Genomic DNA, 20,725 nt, shown 5'->3' with positions numbered 1-20,725 from the left:
TACAAGTAACGTAAGCTGTTAAAAAAGATGAAATATACCCAATGAAGTAAAACCTAAAACGTCAGAAATTATATTGAGGTTTTAGGATTCTGTAGCGTAATAATTTTAACATTCCTGGTATGTGAAAACTCAAATTACAATTACTTCTTACGTTTTTGATTTAAATGCACCTAAAGTTACAACATTTATCATCGCATCGATTAATTCCTAAAACAGCTGCTTTGAAAAGTTTTCAATCCCGTCCACATTTCCGCTACTTGCGCCCCCTCCCCCTCACACACCTCAAATCCCTCCCATTTCCAACCACTTGCTTATCCAGCTGCCTTGAGGTCAGTCAAAATCCGCAAAACTGTCTGGCGATCAGTCACTCGGACGCGCGGAACGGTGCCGAAAGTCACGCCGGTCCATTATAGCGTTTCATTATGCTGCCCTGTGTATCCATATCTGTCGGCGGGTGAATAAAGACAGAAAGCTCGGATACGTTGCTGGATAAAGCCGCAGACGTTCGCCCGAGGAGGAAGGTGTTACTTGGGAACGACTACAGGAAACTCTTCCCGTGCCTGTCTGCCCCGACGGCGCAATTTCATGCGGGATCGTTTATGACTCGTTCGGAAAAACGATGAACATTCGCGGTGGTGTTTGTTTTGGATTTTCAGCCTGAACAACTTGGCAAATACTTGGGATGCGCTGGGCGTTGTGAGGAAAAATAGTATCAACAAACACGTCGGCTTGCAAACATCCCGATAACTTATTCATCGGTCGCCCGGTTGGACGATTAAAACATGTCGAACAACGCAAAGTTCAAGAAGGACAAAGAAATCATCGTGGAGTACGAGAGCCAAGTCAAAGGTACGGGTCTCTGTATTCAAGAGCGTTTAAATGCGAGAGTGAGTGACTGGCCGAGGCAATGGTGCAGTGAAAGTATTTAATCATCCCAACACATCCCAGTTTGGGCAATCGTGCGGATAATGTAATGCACAGATCGAGTATTATGAGTAAAAATGGGAGGAATGTTGTTTGGCAAACAACAGGTTTGATGAAGTTTATGGTACGTGCATTTCCGTCCACATTGTAAACAATGCCACAGCTGCAATAGTGTTAAATGGACTTGCTTTGTTGAGTTCATGTCAAGTCTCAACTCTAATGTGACTGATTTGCTTTTTTACCCAGAATTAAATATTTAATAATATCCTTATATAATGTATTTTTTCAATGCTGGCTTTGCTCTCATATCTATATTACAATGAATGCAATATTTCCTGTAGCTCAGTGAGCAAGGTTGTGGGTTCGATCCCATGGGATTGCACATACCTATGTGTAGGATAGTCTGCCAAATGCATAAATGTAAATGTAAATATTTCCCCCCTAAAACGTGGAATGCACCTTGTCTTGGGTCACAGTAAACTTTTTCAAGAACTTCCCTCTTAGTTTCTTGCAAACACAAGACGGCCTTTTTCGCTCTCCCGAGCATCATTGCAGGAAAGAGGCAGTTCAGCTGCATTTTTGTAACCATGGGGATGTGGCATCCCGCCGAGGGCTGAGTCCTCCAGAGATGTCTGTTATTTATGTAGAGAGAGATAGGTACACACTGGTATCATGACATAGTATGTTTGTTGGAGCAGCAGTGCTCATTTGGTAGGAATGTTCAGGGTCTTGCTCATATGATGACTAAGACTGTTAATAGCACTGTGATGCACGGGATTCGTGCAGAGAGACTCATTAGCTTTGCGCTGGCGGCCAAATGGGGTCGTAATAACATGAAGAGACTCTTCACTCAGCCATCTCTTTTTTTTCCACAACTGGCAGAGGATGACTTCTTAAAGCACTAACCCTAAACAAACCCATGTGGGGTGTTGACCATTGCGTTAACATTGTGGTGTTGTGTTACTCCTCATATCGGATGTAGAAGAATGAAACATTTTGTCCGCTTGACCATTTTTATGAACTTTATAATTTGCATGTGGTGTGGATTTTATGTTTGTGCATATTTTATGTTTATGTATACTAAACTGCTATTCTGTCATCTGATTTTCAATGTCGTGTTCTGTCAGATTGTTACAGCTAGTCTAGCTTTTTATCGGACTACCAAATTGTTTCCCTAACCTGATTGGACTTTTTAGGAATGATCTATCTCTGGAAAACTGCAGCCGTAGTTGTAAAAATGATATTGGTTGAGGTAAAGCATAGCAGTAACAACAAAAATGTCCTTTTTAATAGAGAGTAAACCAGAATTTTGGGAACTTGGCTTTATCAAAAAATTGTGGGTTAACTACTGTGGTTGGTTGGGAGAGTTTGAAAAGTTCGACTGGTAAAGAAATTAGTTTGAAGAGCGTAGAAAGTTGTTATATTTTGAGGAAAGACAAACATTTTTCCTCCGGACGGAGTTACGATGAATCATACACAATGAAACCTCAGATGTGTTTTAATATGGTAAATGGGGTAAAGTTTGTTTTGATGTTTACAGGGATTTTTTTACCTTTGTTTACTATCAGCAGTACTCCATACGTATGTAGAGAGATTCAAAGTAAGGAAGGAAGGAGGCGGGAACCGGAAGACAGTTAAAGTTTAATGTAAATTATAAACAGCCGCCGGCCCCTCACGGCAGAACGCCGGCGAACAAATAAAAAACAAAAACACGGAAGTAAAATGACAGGCGGCGCCCCCTCATGGTCGATGGCCGACGAATGAAACATAAATACAAATACAAATGTAAAACATGTTCGGGCCCAGTCCTCTCTCTTCAACGGTCCGGTCGCTCGTCCTCTTATATCCTCCCGATCTCCTACGTGATTCGGCGCTCATTAACAATGAGCGAACCACGGTCTCGCCCCGCCTACTCAACTACAACGTAGTCTTGACATCTTGTCTTGCTTATACAGTTTTTCTGAACTATAAACTCAGCAATGTTTGATCTACTTCAGTTTTAACTCTGACTCATTTAGTGTGCTTTCGTACCATCATGAGTCACTTAAAGCTTGTTTTCGAGTTAACAGGTTAGTTCAGCCAGCTCGAAATGAAAGGCGGAGAAATCACACTAGTAGGTAAAATTGTCTTGTAAATTTCTTTGTTCCGTTAAATACAAAAGAAGATATTTAGAAGAATGTAGGAAAGCCAACAGTTGTGGGGCACTTTTAACTACCATTGTAATTTTTCCTACTATGGTAGGCAATGATGGCAAAGAAGAACCGTTTGGTTAAGCTCTCTTCCAAATATCTTTCTTTCTGTTCATCGGATCAAAGAAATGTATGCAGAGTTGGAACAACTCAAAGGTGAGAAGGTGAGTTTTTATTTTTGTGTGAACTGTCCCTTTAAATAAGCATGGTTGTATTACTTAAGTGCAGCGAAGAGTAAACTTATAATTTGTTCTCATGGGGTGCTGGAAAACACAATAGCATTGTTTACTTTGGCCAGATTGTTCGTTTGATGATGCACAGTTGGCATTCTGCTCGTGGCACCAGGTCACGACTCGCTGGCCTGCTCCTGTTGCCTGCTGGCAGGGGTGCTGTCCACAGCCTGTCATGCAAGAAAATTCCCCCTATAAATGTTATAGCCTCTAATGCAGCATTTCAATTACACGCAAACCTTCTTATGCACTGCTGAATTATGCATTACTTCACAAGACTTTATTCGTTTTTATTACACGGCTCGTTGGAATGCTTGATTCGGTTTGGCCAATCGTGACATTTGCTGGTTGGTTATTTCCAGATAAAAACCTCTCAAAAATCAATTTGACAGGTTTTTTGACAAACTAAATATAAATATATCTTTTAATAAGATATATGACATTATATTTGCAAATGATTAAACAAAGTTGCCTGTTCGTGACATTTGAAATTCGTTTCTTACCTTAAAACCGAAAGTAAACGGCCTTTCCTTGCGAAAGGTCTGCATTCGGTAAAAATGAAAAAAAATTATTCACATTTCATGTCTAGTTTTTTTTCTATCGTGGGAAGTAGCGACATAATGTACAAGTAGCCGGCTGTACAAAATAAGTCCCTTCAATATGAAACAAGACCCCCCACTTCGCGTCGATCACACTGTCAGGGCTTATTTCTGCGATAACAACCGGCTGCATGTACATTATCCCTTACACTATGTGTTGGGTGTGACTTAGCAATAGCTTTCGAGATGCAGGAAATAAGTACTAGTTGTTAGCCCTTTTGTTATGTCACCAAGCTTTAAGGAGTGTCAGTTTTACTTTGTCACGGTGGCATCAGTCTTCATGAATTAAAAAGGTGTGTGAGTTTATTGTCAAAAACTTGATGGAGTGATGCTCAATGTGGCAGAAGTGATCTTGTAAGCTTTCAGTCACCTTTAGGGCAATCCTAAGGGTTGTGTCATCTTCAATGCTAGAATATATATTAATAATATAGTTTGATTATGCAATATTTAAAGTGTTAGAGAACAGATCATATTAAATAATCATGGGGCCCCTAGTTTCAGTTTCAGTGGCATTTCAACTTTTTTTTTTTTTTACTGTTGTGCTTACTATGTTAAAGGGGAAGTTCACCAAAAAATGAAAATTCTGTCATCATTTACTCACCCTCAAGTTGTTCCAAACCTGTGTAAATTTTGTTATTCTGCTGAACACAAATAAAGATATTTTTTGTGACAACAGATCAAAGATGTTTATGCAATTTTTGAAGCATGAGTGTGAGTAAATGATGACATAATTTTTGGGTGAACTATCCCTTTAAACACAACCCCAAAAGTTTATGATTGTTGCTTTTCATTTAATATAATGAACAATATTCTTTAAATTCAGTATATTATAATAAAAACAAAGCCAATTAATCCTTCAGACAGCCATGTCATCACAATTAACTGCAGTCATTTATTGTAAATGAAGTGTCTTTTTTTCTGTAGAATTCCCACACTTCCTGCTTTGGTCATCCTGTACCACCGCTCCCCGCAGGTCCACAAATACCCACCATCTGCTCCGGCCGGGCCATCAGCCTTTGTGCTAAAGTGTGGTGGTCCAACAGTAGATGTTCACCGTTGGTGGTGGAAGGGACAGTGGGGGTTATTGATGATACCATCTGTGTCCACTCTCCCTCTGTCTTGTTTGATAGACTAAGCCTATCTTCTGCTTAGTCTTTCCATGCATGCAGGGCTTTCACCCCACCCAATAAAATCTACCTCGCTCCACCCACATGTCACGCCCTCTTGTCCACCATCCTGAACATGAACAATAGTAAGTCAAGGGGTATTGTGGGTGTTTAGCAAAAAGAAACCAGCTTTAAGTAACTCGAGCTACTGGATCTAGAATTGAAGTGCCAGATTTTTGTTTCTATTTTTTCAATGCTTTCATTTTTTAGTTAAGCTGGTTATACAAAACCCTTTGTGATATGTGAATAGTTTGATTTAGTGCATTATTGCAATGCCTTAGGAGTTAAAGACGAGGTAACGCAGGCAATTTCCGCCAATCTCATATAAATCTTGAGTACCTATAGAGTAGTGTTAAATACTTTATATCTCTGAAGAGAATTTCGTTTTATCACATTTATAAAAAATAGATTGAGTTGTAAAATTATTTACGAAAACTGTCGAGCTCCTGGAGACGTGCCGTGAGCGGTACTTAAACCTGTGCACACAATATATCATCATCGCATTATCTCTACATAACTGTTGATTCACTATACATCTGCAAATCCAGTGTTATATCCACCTTTTATTAAACATCCATCACCGAAATGCAGTGAACAAACAAACACACTTGTAAAGCTGAAGGAAGCATATTGATGCGTGCTTTTCCTCTCTCTCCGTCTGGTTCATGTGTGCACGTGCTTGTTTCTAGAGGAAATTGACCATAAAGTAAAATAAGCTCCGTTTCGTCACGGTAATTCATGGTTTAAAAAAACTTTGCAAAACTTGTGCGAAAGCTGAGGGAGTACATTTTGGTTAGAAATACTATTTTATACTTCCAACTCGTTTTTGACACTTTGCTCATGTTAAGCATGAGAATCCAACACTTTTAACGGTGTAAATAAGTCAGAATGCATGAAAAAATGTGGTGTATCAATATGTCATTCTACAGCCATGTTTTTAGGCAACATTTTTAGTCGCCTCTCCCAGTCTTTGATGCATCTCTGGGAGAAAAAAATCGGAATAACTCCATCTGAAAAACTTTGGAATAAGAGCAATCGAAGCCATGATAACAGACCGAGCAGAGAAACCTTCCCTTGGGACCCGTCATGGTCTGCCACAGAGAAACGTTCCCATCAGCCTCCTGTTAAAATTGTAAAGACTAACCAGTCTAAAAAGACAAGATTTCCCAAGGCGATACCAAAGCTTGTCAGGTATTTTTACAGAGTACAGCTGTGTCACGGGAAGAAGATGGCAGGACATTTCTAGCTACAGTCCTGGCTACAGTTTAATTTATTTAATAAAAATGTTATGCAATGCCCTTTGTTTTATTTGTTTCCTGGGTCTTCAGATCATGACTGTTGTGTAAAGCTGATTGCTTAGCTCTCCTTGAATGTTCAGTGTGTCCAAAAGACCATTTGTCGACCACTACTGATTTGGGTTGATCCTCTGAGTAAAGTGCACCACTGCTTCTACATTTATTGCGATTGTAAAAAGCATCATATCAGGAAGGGCTTATGTTAATGGTGTTGATTTGATTTTTCAAATTAGATTGCATCATCATGATGCACCCTTTATGAGAGCTGAAGTCAGCATGGATTTGCTTCTGCAAGTCAATTGTTGGCCATTAAGATAAATGGCGGAGAGTTGAAACCACTCCAAAGATTCAGACGGAATGATAAAGGTGGATCTGTTTGGGAAGGCTGTTGTAACAAAGCTGCATTTGCTATGCGTTTTTTCCGTTTTAGCCTTAGATGAATATAAAATGCTCTGTGTCTCACTCTTTCTCGATCTTTCCCAACAGATCAAAAGGCTCTGATGCTTGTGTATGTGTTCCCATAGCAACCGTGCGGATCACTCTGTCATTGTTTATCGTCTGTTACTCAAAGCAACCCAAGATGCATCCTCACAACACCTGCATTCCCTCCCCAAGGCCTCCCGCTAAAGCTCTTGTCATTGTGGGTCTTGCCATCTTGTACACACATTATAGATTTTCCTTTTGAAGTTTATTTGTTGTATAACCCTGCTGCGGTTCTTTGCACAGCCCATAATGCTACTCGACGTGTACAGTTGGATTGGTCTACTGACTTGGCTGTTCTTTCTGTACAAATGCTTCTGGCTCATTGCCCAGCATGTCTTTGTTTTTATCCTGCTTAAATTAATGCAATCCCAAAGAATCAAATGTTTGGCAGCTTCCACGTACGAGCAGATTTTGGCATGCTGACCAGTTGGGTCATGATTATGCTCATCAAATACGTGGTCAAGGAATAATGGTTAAAGAGGGAAAGTTGAAGAGTGATGATGGTGTCTTTCGGATGAGCAGTGAAAGCTTGGCAGGAGATTGCTTTAATATTAAAATGACAGGAGATCTCAAGCTGGCACCGACACATTTAAATGTGGCTCTGTTGTTCTGTTGTTTTCAAGGACGGTTGATGGTTTGAGGCCACATGAAGATATAAAAGCTTTGGTAGATTCAGTGAGTTTCATGAAGAATTACAATTTATTTTTTACTGGATTAGAAAACACAAAAGGTTTCTTTTTGTATCATTTCAGACAAGCTGAAGCCCTGTTCAAACGTATACATTTTCGCTTGAAACCTTCGGTTGAAAGTGTTCTCAGTTTTGTAAACCATAACACACCTTTTTGAAAACGCTCTCCAAACTGTATAAATTTGACAACACAATTTTCGTAACACAATAGTGTGGAGTTCATGTGATGCGTTTTTTTTTGGCTGTTTACCTGTTTGATAGCGTTAATGTCAGTTCATAAATCCATCAGATTCCATTTCTTTAATGTTTACTCTTTTATTCGCATATTTTCTCGCCTGTGCACTTTTATAGTCACAAAAGCACAGCGCCTTTGTTCTACAGTATAATGAAGCGGAAAGTAAATAAATGTATGAAAGAAATGACAAGTGTTGAAGCGTCTTACTCATTCACAGTACACAAATGTAAGCGTTTTCAGGAGGGTTTTAGTGAGTGTTTTCAAACGAAAATACATAATAAGGCGCACCTCTACAAAAATGTCACGTCGATGCGACTTGGACTGCAAGTGCTGTGAATGGTCGGCTTGAACCCACTCCCTTCAGCTAAAAAAACAGATTGATAGCGTCGGGTTACTCATACACATTTCAAATAAATTAAATAAATAATTAACGCATTCTTCTATATGTAACAACTTAAGCTGCAAAAGCGACCTGCTAAATGTTTCGGACAGGGTACACAATGAACCGCTTCTTCTCCGGGTCATGTCTTTGTTACACAAGCAACTTGCCTTTGGAGACTGACACCTAGTGGGACAGTTGACGCGGATAACAACGCACAAGTATAAACCGAAAGTGGCGCGTTGCCCACTGCGTAGAAGCTACGGCGTAGCTCTGGCGCAGAAGGAAAAATCTGCCTTTAGTCTTCACCCTTCAACCCCCCTTTCATTTCTCCTTTCTTCACCTTTTGAACTTTAAAGGTGGGTGGGGGGTTGGCGGAGGACCAGCTCGGTCTAATCAATAGCCAAAGGCCATTCTTTCAATAAACCCTCCTTAAAAAGATGTCTGGGGCCACTGGCACTGAATCATTGGGGGTGGCGCTCTTTTGGGAGGCATTGGTCAGGCATGAAATGTCAAAGAAAGGCTTCCCCTGTCTTTGTCTTCTTTAAGCCTGATCGATTATCACATGTTGCGAAGGCACATTTCTGTCCTTTATTTATGCAAGTCATACAATGCATCGAAGCGACCAGAATTTCGTTCCTCAGTTTTTAATTTTGGCTTGGTTAAATATGTTTTTGGAGCTGATGTTGGGAACTTGTTTGTTGTGGCTTGCCTATTTCTCCAATATGATAAAAACTCTTGGTCAGGGTGTGAGCTACAGTCTTGGGAGATTTAGGAGAATTCATGCCCTGGTTTGGACTGTACAGCAAACCACCCTAGAGAGAAACTATAGACGGGCTGCGGTTTCACCCGCCGACTAAAGAAAAGCCCATTTATTGATACAAATCTGAGAACTGTAGTTCTTTTTTGAGTCTTCCACCGGCAGACAGCGTTTGCAGAGCCTATTATTCTGGCCATTTTAGGAAATGTAAGAAATCCTCTTTAAATCAGACCTGTTACATTTCAGTGACCTTGAGCCCTCATGCATAACTACGAAGGCCGCACTTACGTTTTATTGTATTATACGTTTATATTCAGTTTTAATGATTGAAATGATCTATTTTACCATTGCAGACCATTAATGCACTAAATTCTTTCAGTCATATGACTAAAGACTGCCAGAGAGATAATGGTTGTAGAGATCAGATATTTGATCTATACGGAGCCCTTTTAGGGACATGGTGGTGGGAAAAAATGAGAGGGAAGAGAAAAATATTTTTTTACACTTTTGCGTTATCTCGCAAAATCTTTGCGTTCCCCCGAGGAACATTGCGTTATCTCGCAAAACTTTTGCGTTCTCTCGCAAAACTTTTGCGTTCTCTCGCAAAAACTTTGCGTTATCTCGCAAAACTTTTGAATTCGGACAAACACTTCCTGTTTAGATTAGATAAGATTCAACTTTATTGTCATTACACATATACAAGTACAGTGTAACGAAATGTAGTTTAGGTCTAACCAGAAGTGCAATTAGCAAGTGCAGGATATACAGTGTGAATAAATACAGAATACAATATTAGGGGAATATATTTAATGTCCTGCTGGCTGAGTTTGAGACTAGCTCCTTAAACATTGGTTTATATATGCAGATTCCCGAACTAATAACTAGTGAACTAAAGGTTCTTATAACACAAATGATACCTCATTCTACGTAACGTAAACAATGAACATGAACTAAATATTTTAACAAAACGAGCCCCAGGCGGGAGCCGGCTGAGACAAGACCGAAGGGATCCTCTATAAAGGGCAAACCCAGAAGATCATTAGGCTACTCAAAATAGTAATTCACTTCAGTGCTACATAATGTAGTATAACTAAAACCAGTTTAGATTCAGCAGGAGGCCATTAATGTGTAATCTGAATTTGGTGAGACTACAGTGTGTAACATTTAAGTTATTAATGACAATTTTTTAATAACGCTTTTTGGATTTACAGTCAATTTGTAGACGGTCTCTTTGAACTACCCCATGTTTCCTGCTCATATAGAGATACATTTATATTCTCGTTTTGAGGAAGACTAGGTTGTTGATCCTTGTCTAAGAATAATGTGTTGTTTGTGTTATAACAACGTTTAGCTCACAAGTTATTGGTCCGGGAATCTAGTATGAACCGCTCCATTGTTAATGTACGCAGTTGAATAACAGGACGTTTGAATGTTTTGCGAGATAACGCAAATATGTTTGCGAGAGAACGCAAAAGTTTTTGCGAGAGAACGCAAAAGTTTTGCGAGATAACGCAATGTTTCTCGGGGGAACGCAAAGATTTTGCGAGATAACGCATAAGTTTTAAAAAATATTTTTCTCTTCCCTCTAATTTTTTTTCCACCACCATGTCCCCAAAAGGGCTCCGTAGATCTACATTCATCTTCATAAACATGACAAAATAATCGTTTTTGTTATACGTAATTTTTAGTGTATATGTTGTTTTGTTGATGTCCCGCTGAGCAGTCTGGGGGTTTGTGGGAGAAGTCTCTTATTGCATACTTCCTTTAGCATATGGAGAAAGATAATGGAGCTAGTTGGTTATCTTCTTGTATAGCTCTATTATGGGCAGACATTTCTCACTAGAGCTGCATTTTTTGCAGGAAATCTCTTTCCATTCGGAGTTGCAACATTTACCTCCTGCAGCGAGCTACAGATGGTCTATACAGCTCTTTCTCTTATAATCTTAAATCTGTGTCCTACACGTTTGGTGAACACTTTCCCCAAAGTTTTTCGAAGAGGTTATTTTTTTTTTATTCATATCTGTATTTGAACAACAAAGACTTTGTGAAGTGAAACAGAAAGTAAATAAAAGCAATGCAAAAATCATCGGTACAATCTTTACTCATGAATCTTTAATGTTTGCTATTTGTCTTTATTTTGTTCTAACGGTGTGGTGTAGATTTGGCTTGGGACCATTCTTCCATGCAAGAGGATTTATTCCTCCAAACGAAAATGCAAGTTTGATACAGAAATGTAGCACAGCTTCTCTAAACAAGACTTACAACCTGAGGTATCAGTTGTGTCTTTATGCCCTATATAAGAAACAATTTTACTTGATGTCTAGTTTGTACAGTCCACCATTGAATTTGTCCCTTATCGGTCTCCTTGCTCACTGGTTTTGTTAAGCCTCCGGCACTAACAGTTGTGGACATCCTGCGGTCGTCCTTTTGAGTTATTCTTCCATTTACTTTTTACGTCCGTTTTATCTCGCGTGTAGATAAACGTCCTTTCAAACGCAAGTGTGGAGTTTGCTGAGGTCATGAAGATGCCGGTCCCCATTGCGTTAGTCAGCCGTTCCCATCTGCGTTCTGCTGATTTCCAACACTAGGATTCAATGAAGATGTGTGGATTGCGCTGAAAAACATTCGTTTTTTGCACAGCTGGGCTTTTATGTAGGTCTTTGCTTTCAGGTTGGGTAAAAAAGGAGCATGCTCGCTTTGACGCGTGTCCCAGAAGACCTGGTTCAGTTTTATGATGGCTTAAAGTAATAGGGCTGACAGCCACGTGGAGCGCCGCTCTGCCTAAGAGAACAGTAACTCAAGGACACAGAACATAGAGTGCCGAAAATAGACCGGGCTTGACACGAAAGTGTTTCTGCACGTTAAAGTGCTGCTTCTTTATCCAGAAGTGAAGCTCTTGAGCGAGAGCTTGTGTGTTTGCACGAGACGCTGCGACGTTGCCAAGAGAGAAGTGGTTCATTCTGGGAATGCAGTTTGTGATAAATCTTCATGGGTTTAATTACGAAATACACCGCCTCAAACAAATTAAAACTAGATGATTTACAAAGCTTAGATGAGAGTTTTAATTGCCCTAGGAAGAGAAAGAAGTGCTTATTGTTGTTAGAAGAAATTGTTTGTTTTATTGAAACTCAGGAGGCTGCTTAGTGCCTTACAACATCTTTTATTTTTTAAAACCTTGTGAGATGCCTTGAGGTGACGTCCGAATGTAATGACGACAAAATAAGAAGTAACATAAATATGTTTTTTAAGTGGCATAAGATGGCAAGTTTTGTAATTCTGGAAATATCATTTGAGGAGTTTTACGCATAAGTTATAATGGGACTTGAAAACCTCTATAAATTTCTTTGTACGCTTGAACGCAAAGCAGGATTTTTGGACAAATTTTAGCAACTGACAATGGACCTTTTTCACGTTTCTGCGTTTATCAGCAGCGGAAGTCACAATAGTTGGGTAAACCTCTATAGCGGTGAATAAGAAACTACCACAAATATCTTTTTTGCATTCTCATTTGCTCAAATAGCAAAAGAAAAACTCAACAATAGTGTTTTGACTACTTCTAACAAAATGAAAAAATAGAGAGAATCTGATCAGGGCAGTCAAGAGAGAGAATTGAAGTCAAACTTACAGTGACTTCCGTAGGCGCTGGGAGTAGCGTTAACAATATTTGGTAATTGGATGGGAAGTGAATATAATTCAAAGTTTAGTGTTATAAAAGTACATGCTTAAAAAATGTGTCATCACAGGATTGTGGAAAAAGTCCATTCTGGGGAACCATCGACCACGATGATTGAATATATTTTTTGGTTCTGTTGAACACAAAATTATATTTTTTGAGGAATTTAAGGAAGCAAACAGTTTGTTTTGTGCATCACAAATCTTTAAAGCTGCACTAAAATAATGATAAAATAATTCCTGCTGTCCTGTAAGATTTTGAAGGCAATCTCAGTTTGACAACTTTAAACGTCAATACACATAAAGATTAGTTCGTAAAGTAACCTGCAATTTTATGTTTCAAACAGAGGTGGCGATAATTTTATGTAATCATATAATATTTGTTTTATTATATTTTGTTGTCGGCAGCTACATGTTTTGTCTTGTGTTGATACAAAAGTTTATTACTGTAAAAAATATTGTACTGTATACCTGTTTTGGAGTAAAATTTCATATAATCTAATATTATTTTTTGTAAAGTGTTTTTTGTGTTTTATATTCTTTTTCTGTTTATCCGTTAAAATGATAAGCATTTATTACAGTATAAACAAAATTACTCACTTCCTTCTCAGGTGGAACAGGCTCGATTTAAGTAGTTAGGACAAAAATCCAGAAGCAGTGATTTGCCTGTGACACGCAAAAGGAATGTTTCGACACTTTTCTTACTGTATATTGTGCTTCTCCACTACACAAAAGGCCTGCTACAGAGCCAAAACTACTCCAAACCATTTTAATCAGCGTGACCCGTGGAAGCGTTGTCTTCTCCCTGGAGGAAGAGTGATTTGTTGTCTTTAATGCCATGTCGTTGGGTTGATGAATGATCATCTGGCCCAGATGCGCATGCATGACCGTTGAGGACAGGTTTTTGTCACACTGGGGTGACCGCAGCAGTCCTGATATATGACCCTCTTAGGGTCTCACCTGCAATTTGAGAGACACAATCATTGGGGAATATGACAAGCGGCTCAATTCTTTTGTATGTAGTAGGATATATGCAAACCAGTAGCAGAGCTTAAAGGTCCAATGTATGAAATGTATCGGGCCGGCATCTAGCGGTGAGGTTGCAAATTGCAACCAACGGCTCACTCTACCCCTCCCTTTTGAAGTACTACGGTGGCTGACACAGGGCTAAAATGTTTTCACATGTTCGCTTCTTTGCCAAAAGAGATCATGTATTTTCAAAACGCGCTTTGTAGAGCAATTTGTTTAGGGTTACTGTAGAAACAACATGGTGAATTTCATGTAAGGGGACCCATTGTGTATGTAGATAGAAATAGCTCATTCTAAAGTAATAAAAACATAACCTTTATTATGGAAGGTCTTTATACACCTCTGAAGACATTTTTTTGTATATATTATTCAATAGATCCGCATTAGACCACATTGATTCTGTTTTTAGGAAATAGGAATATTTAAATGTTTTTTTTTAATCCGTCATTCATGCCTGGCAATAAGACGTATTAATGTTTCTTAGGGGTGGTGTTTTTTTGCACTACGTAATACGTTTGGTTTTTTTTTTCTGTGTTTTTTTTTTTTAGTTGACTTTCAATCACAAGAATATGAAAGAAAGATATTTATGAAGAGTGTTTTGATGTGTAACAGCAGGGGTTTTGTTTATAGCATGTCTCTTACGGACCCTTTTACATTACTTGTGTTACTCACATTACTTGTGTGTGTGTGTGTGTTTGTTTAGGAGAGACAGGCTTCTTTGTGGATCATATCTGTTGTCTCATTGTCCAGCAGAGATGTGTATATGTCGTCCCAGCTGTTCTTTTGAGATAAGAAGCTTCATTCACAGTCACCCTGGCCTTAATTCAAAAACCTGTCCTGTAACCCTGGCCTCACACAAACTTTCCTTTTTCCAAGACATCTTCATGTGAAACTGTGCCTTTGGTTATGCATTTATATATTGTTTGTGTGTGGGGGTAATTTTGAATTGACAAAATGTAAATATGTTTTTTTTAATTATCGTTTTGACACTCATGTGATTGTGGTTTATTTAAGATCAATTCGTATCCTTGTCCTACTCCAGGTCAGACTTTGCATTTAGCCTCCAGTCCTTCATGGAAATAATTGGCTTTTTGTGTAAAATGTACACTGTTGTGCCAAACCAAATATTAGCCATTGAAATATCTCATTGTCCACAACTTTATTACTTTTATAATTCATTACAATATGTAATTTTGTCTAAACACATTTGAAAATGTAAAAGAAACAAACATCCTATAGGACATAATGTTCCCGGAATCGCCCGTCGCCATATTTCATTATCCTTTTTCTGCGACACACCTGATGTCCTTTCAGCCTTTGTAAAACTTCTATTCAAATTGAACGAGCTGATGTGTACGTTGTGTACAGCTCAGAGAAGATCCCATCTTTGACATAAAAGCGAGGACAATAGAAACAGACGTGACGTAATGTAAAGTGGCGAACTTATCATAATGCGTGGCATGTCAATAGTACATCTGGGTGAAAAAAGATCAGTTAGTGAAAACCCTGCTTTAACTTGTCATTACATGTTGGATATGTTGGATATGTTTAACTAGGCAGGTGTGACCAATTTCCTCTTTTATTAAATTGTAGTTTTTGGAACGCAGGGGCTGCTTTCTTCATTACAACAATGGGTTGATTTGGGTATCAAATGGGAATCTTGTTCCATTTGGACTGACTGTCATAAAGGTTGATGATGTTAAAACTTGTGCAAATGTTTGGCAAATTCAGACTGGTTTTCCCATCCCACGAGCTTCCAGCGGCACCTCTGGTCTACAATTAGAAACCCTGACTTGACAGAGGCTACTATCTCTTGCCCTGAGGGGTTGAGACCTTCTCATTTTACCTCTAATTACGTCTTTGTTACGGTGAATCCATCTCCCCCAAAGCAAACATACCATGACAGATATACTAGCACAACAGGCTTGGACTTGAATGCAAACGCTGTCCTATAAGGTTTCCCTCCTTGGACTTCTCTTGAAAAGCACAATGTTGTTTTTTTCAGAGGGCTGGGGAATTAGATGATCGCAGGCATGTCTTTAAACACTGTTTGGAAGATTTAGGACGTGAACAAGCACTAAACCCTGCCATGTGGCTCTTTGGTATTTAAATTATATTTTCTTTCTGAAGTTAGACACGATGGGCCTCATTGTGGGCAACATGTGTTGTCCTGCTGTCTCTCATGGACAATAATATTTTTCAAATCTGTCATGGTTTATCTTCGTTTGTTGTTCTGTATGCTAAATTGAATTACAATTGTAACAATGGACACCATAAGTGAACCGCCACAGTACTGTTTTGTAAGAGGAATCACAGTCATAGTTTAGTTTTCAGGCCTTTATCCAGATTGCAAAGACTCATCTAAAAGTCTCTAGCATAAACATTATGATTCGTAACTGAGGCACTTAAGTATATAAGTTGAATGTTTAAGTGTCTGTTGTAAAATAAGATGCCTGTTTATTACATTAAATGTCATGGCTGTGTCGGATGGGAGCTCTTATAACAGAGAGGATAAGCTTCTTATAGCACTTATATTGTGCAGATTAGGTTAAGTAATATATAACAATTGTGAGATTGCTTGACTTGGTTAAAGGGATAGAAGATAGATTTATTGAATCATTCACTCACCTTAATGTCAAGAAAGTCAAGTATACCTGGGGCTTTAGGCAAATAAATATATTGACGTTGTTCTAAAGTCTACGGCCGTCACAAACAAACTCGAAACATTTTTCTGTTGTTTCGTCTATTACTGCACATGACCCTTTCAGTTGACTTGTTGTAAATGTCAGGGAAGTTTGGTTGGCACACACACACACTTTGCCCACACCGCCCACACCCATCAAATCTTGTCGCAATACATTCCCTAGCTCTTATTTTGTTAATTAATGACTTCATCGACTAGTCAACGTGACTTTTATCACATAATTATCGACTTCAAAAAATCTGAGGTCATACAAGCCCTAGTATATAGTCATATAGTAAAGACGCATTGTTTTGATCTTTACCAGGATTTTAAAGTGAACGAGTTGTGTTCCTATCGTGTGCATTAATCTACAGTACCTTCAATTATTTCACATAAGCGATGTGTACACAATTATTTAGCATACGTGATTGCTTGACACGCTTGAGTTTTAACCGTTCCGTATGACAAAAAATACATTTTCAAGTCTATAACCATTTTTAACTGGAGCCAAAACGTTTCTGTACTCCACATAAATAGAAAAGTATTAAAATTAGATGAGATATGAAAACGATGTTGTGTTTTTATCCACAAAACGGCAGCTCCATCCTTCACATGTATGTCTTTGTAGTCGGCTTTTGCCCTCACCAATATGGCGGCGGTGCTGACGTACGATCCAGCGGACAATGAGAAATCTAGGTAATAATATGTCAATGGAACGCAACAAGCTGTGTCTCATTTGGCGTTTGTCTTGATGCTACCAGCAACATGCCCGTGGACACTACCTACTAGTGGTCAGCACGTGTAATTGCACGTTGGCGCGGACAACGACGCACAATTATAAATAAAATGGTCGGACACAATAAATCACCCTAAAGGAGTCAGTGAGGGGAGCATGAACTCAAGAGTTCAGTCCACAGTGACCACATTTTTTTATTTAAAAGACAAAGGTTTATAGTTCCCGAGCACAGAAATTGAGGTAAATTTATTTCTCAAAAAAATCCCAATATACTCCCATACAGAATTACTTTTGCACAATCTGTGCCTTTGCCAAGCAGTTAAATGACTTCAACTAAAAGTAGCATGAGGAAGTTCTCTTGCTATGCCAAATGTTGTACTTGGACGCGCCAACATGCCAAACAATAATCGTATTCATATATACCATTATATTTGCATTGTACGGCAAGGCAACTCTAAGAATAACAGGCAGTCATATTTCTGCCCACCATCTTCTTTTCTGTCCTCTGGTGTCAGTGTCAGGGCTGTCGGGTCGAGACTAGCCAGTGTGGCCTGAGTGCTTTCTGGACCCCTCATAGTGAGCAGTCAGACATGAGACTGAGCTCCCACAGGGTAATGGTAATGCGTTCCGACGGAAAGCCTCATGTCCAGTGTACGGTGTGGTAGTCTCTAAACCATCACTGACTTGACCGCACGTCACTCTTAGCAATGTCTTCCTGTCTAGATTAAAGATCACACCAGCCGTTTGGAGATGCCGGCTTGCTTTATTGGCAGAACATGGGCTTAGCTCCCCCTTAAAAGTATACACTGGTGAAAGACGAGCTGTAAGGGACTGCATGCTTTATTGTAGAGTCGTCCTGTTAATGGGATGGCATATTTTAGCTGTTGAGGGATTGCGTTCAGCAGGTGTTTCTGAATAGACCCTTACAGTTGAATGTTGAATATTAGACTGTTTGGATGTGTGTATGGATTCAACTAGTGCAGGTGTTCTTGTGTGCTGTTGAGTCACCACACGTGTGGTCCGCGGGGCCCTATCGGGCCCTTCTGGACAGTTTCTTGAATTGAGTTTTCACTTCACACACCGCACTGCAGGGCATTTGGAGCCACCGGTGCATTTTTGCAGAGCTCACTGAAGTGGTGTTTTCAGATTCATTTTTCATTCTTTAAGCGAGCAGTTCATTTGATCTCTGGGTGCGATAAGGCAAAAGCCTCTGTGAGTTAAACATTAGGTTGTGTTTGTGATGCTTATTGAACTCTCTGGAAAACCCCCCACCTAATTACAGGAGAATATCTGTCAGCGTTTCCAAGTATTTTACCCAAATGTGGCCCTACAGAAGGCAAGTCCTGGCAGCTCCCTCAAACTGTTTGGCTGCTAAACGTAGTTTACGAGGTGAAACGTTATCCCGGGCCTCTTTACCAGCCTCTTCACGCTGGCATTTTCCAAACAAAGGAACAAAGCAAGTCCAAGGAGCTTACAGTGTCACCTTGCTATATTGTACTTTATTCTGAAAAATGTGACTCCTTTTGCAGTATGAAACTGAAGTCTGAGGGCTTAGATTTAGTTACTGTTCATACCCCCCTACACACACACATTTCCCTTAAAGGAGGCATGGGCCGGATTGAGATTTTGCCGGTATGATAACCTCAAGCAAAATTACCCTGGTTACACAATAAACCGGTATTACCGTTACAACACTAAAATGTGTCTTAAAACGTCTGCTGATACAAACAACAACTGTTCAACTGGTCACAATACATATTGTTTTTAAGCAATATATAATATGTAACATGTTTGGCTCGTAAAAATGAAGCCTTTAAATTATAATATTCCTTCAAGAAAATCAATATAAAACGTAAACATCAAATCAATAACACAACTAAATGATTTATTTAATTTTGTGTAAACACAACTTATTGACTCTTTAAAACCTCTGTATACCTTGAAACCGGTAACCGACGCATGACCACCTGAAAGGTTTTGATGGGATGGCAAGTCAGGTCATAAATCAACTTTTATGAATATATGGAATCTGGAATGGGTCCTTCATTTTCACTATATTTGGTATGGATCTTATTTTTTACTTCTGTTTAGTGTACATGTTATAAGTGTTTCTCTGTTGCTATTGCGTACACACAACTCAACAACAAGTTGCATATGGTTAGGTATGTTTTTATGCTGGTTTGTTTGCACTGGTCTTGTGTTGGTTTAAACTGGTGATGTGTTGGTTCCTCACCAGCTTAAAACAGCTCAGGACAAGCTTAAACCAGCTAAGAACCAGCACATGAACAGCTAAGGACCAGAACATGAGCAGCTTAAACCAGGATATGGACAGCTTAAACCAGCACATGACCAGTTTAAACCAGCACATGACCAGCACACACCAGCATCAAAACGTACCTAACCAAGCATATGCTGTTTTTTCAACAGGGAAGTTTTGCAAGTTTTCAGAATAGACATGAGTGATAGCTCAGTTTATTTTAGTCGATGGGAAGCCCTTTTGGAAACATTGTTGTGGTGTAAAAATACATGCAGCAGCTTGAGGTAAAGCTTTATAGGCATCCAAATGGTTTATAATAGATAATTTGTCATTTATATTCTGCTTTTGCCCTCAATCTCATTGGATCTCAATTATTTTCCTTTTTTTGTCCACAGTTTCTACAAAAAATATCTATGTTGTTAAATAATTCAAATCAGCTTTACTTGTATACAAAATTACATTTACCCATATTTAATTTATTTTATTATATAAAAGTCTAAAAGATTTATGACACTTTTTAAGCCGTATAACTAGCATCTGCACTTGGCGTCGGTCTAAAAAAAACACAAGTCTCCAAACGTTGGATTGGTTTCCATGTGTCTGCTATTGATACATGTGTAAAATTTGAGCAGGGCAGCTGTAAGCGGAGGAGTTTGTTGAAGTTCACAGGAGTTCAGGCAGTAAAGGTGTAATTTGGTCTTATTGAAGCCATGAACAGGAAGGAACCGCTTCTCTGTAGGTCAGCAGACCGCAGTCAGACCAGACTCCGAGGACTGATGCATATAGACATAGATAGCCATAGGGCCAGACTTTCCTGTTTATGTGTGTGCGTGTGTGTGTAGGCCTACAGACGTCTTGGGAAATTGTAATGAGATAATAGCTGGACACAGACCTCTGAAGTTAAGACTTCCTGCTGGAGCTGAAAAAGACCTGCACTTAGATAAAACAACACATGTGCCCCATGTTCAAGTTGTCACCACATGAAATGGCTTTATAGAGTCTGTGTTGTGACTCTTGTGCATACGTTTCACATTTTCACAAATTTTTTATTGCTGGAATGGCTGGCGTTAAAATCAAACATTTCATCATTTTCTTTGATTCATTCTTTTTTTCATTAAATGACGCTTCTGTCATTCCAGACACGTATGACTTTGTTTCTTATGCAGAACACACACAAATATATTTTGGAAAACACTGGTGGTAATCAAACAACTTGGGACCCCATTGACTCCCATTATATATGCACAATACCTAGGAGACATTTCTCGAAATATCTAATGGGTTTCACAGAATAAAGAAAATCATACAAGTATGAATTACGGTGAATATGTGATTTAAATTTTTAGGTGAAATTTCCCTTTAAATTGAAAACATTACAGAACAAGTGTGTTTCATACAAA

The 20,725-nt window shown here is 39.0% G+C and overlaps 1 protein-coding gene across 3 annotated transcripts in view; it reads left to right on the top strand.

The window, feature by feature from the left end:
* Positions 1 to 312: 312 nt before the first annotated feature.
* srgap1a (SLIT-ROBO Rho GTPase activating protein 1a) overlaps positions 313 to 20,725 on the top strand; it is a 71,407-nt gene continuing 50,994 nt past the window's right edge. For all 3 annotated transcript variants that reach the window (XM_056765815.1, XM_056765814.1, XM_056765816.1), the window contains exon 1: positions 313 to 849. In XM_056765815.1, the coding sequence (XP_056621793.1) occupies positions 783 to 849 (67 nt within the window). In that variant the 5' untranslated portion in view covers positions 313 to 782. The remainder of the gene's footprint in view (positions 850 to 20,725) is intronic.

This window comes from Triplophysa dalaica, chromosome 14 (assembly GCF_015846415.1).
Source record: "Triplophysa dalaica isolate WHDGS20190420 chromosome 14, ASM1584641v1, whole genome shotgun sequence".
Lineage (NCBI taxonomy): Eukaryota > Metazoa > Chordata > Actinopteri > Cypriniformes > Nemacheilidae > Triplophysa > Triplophysa dalaica.
This window is presented reverse-complemented; position numbering and strand designations above follow the sequence as displayed.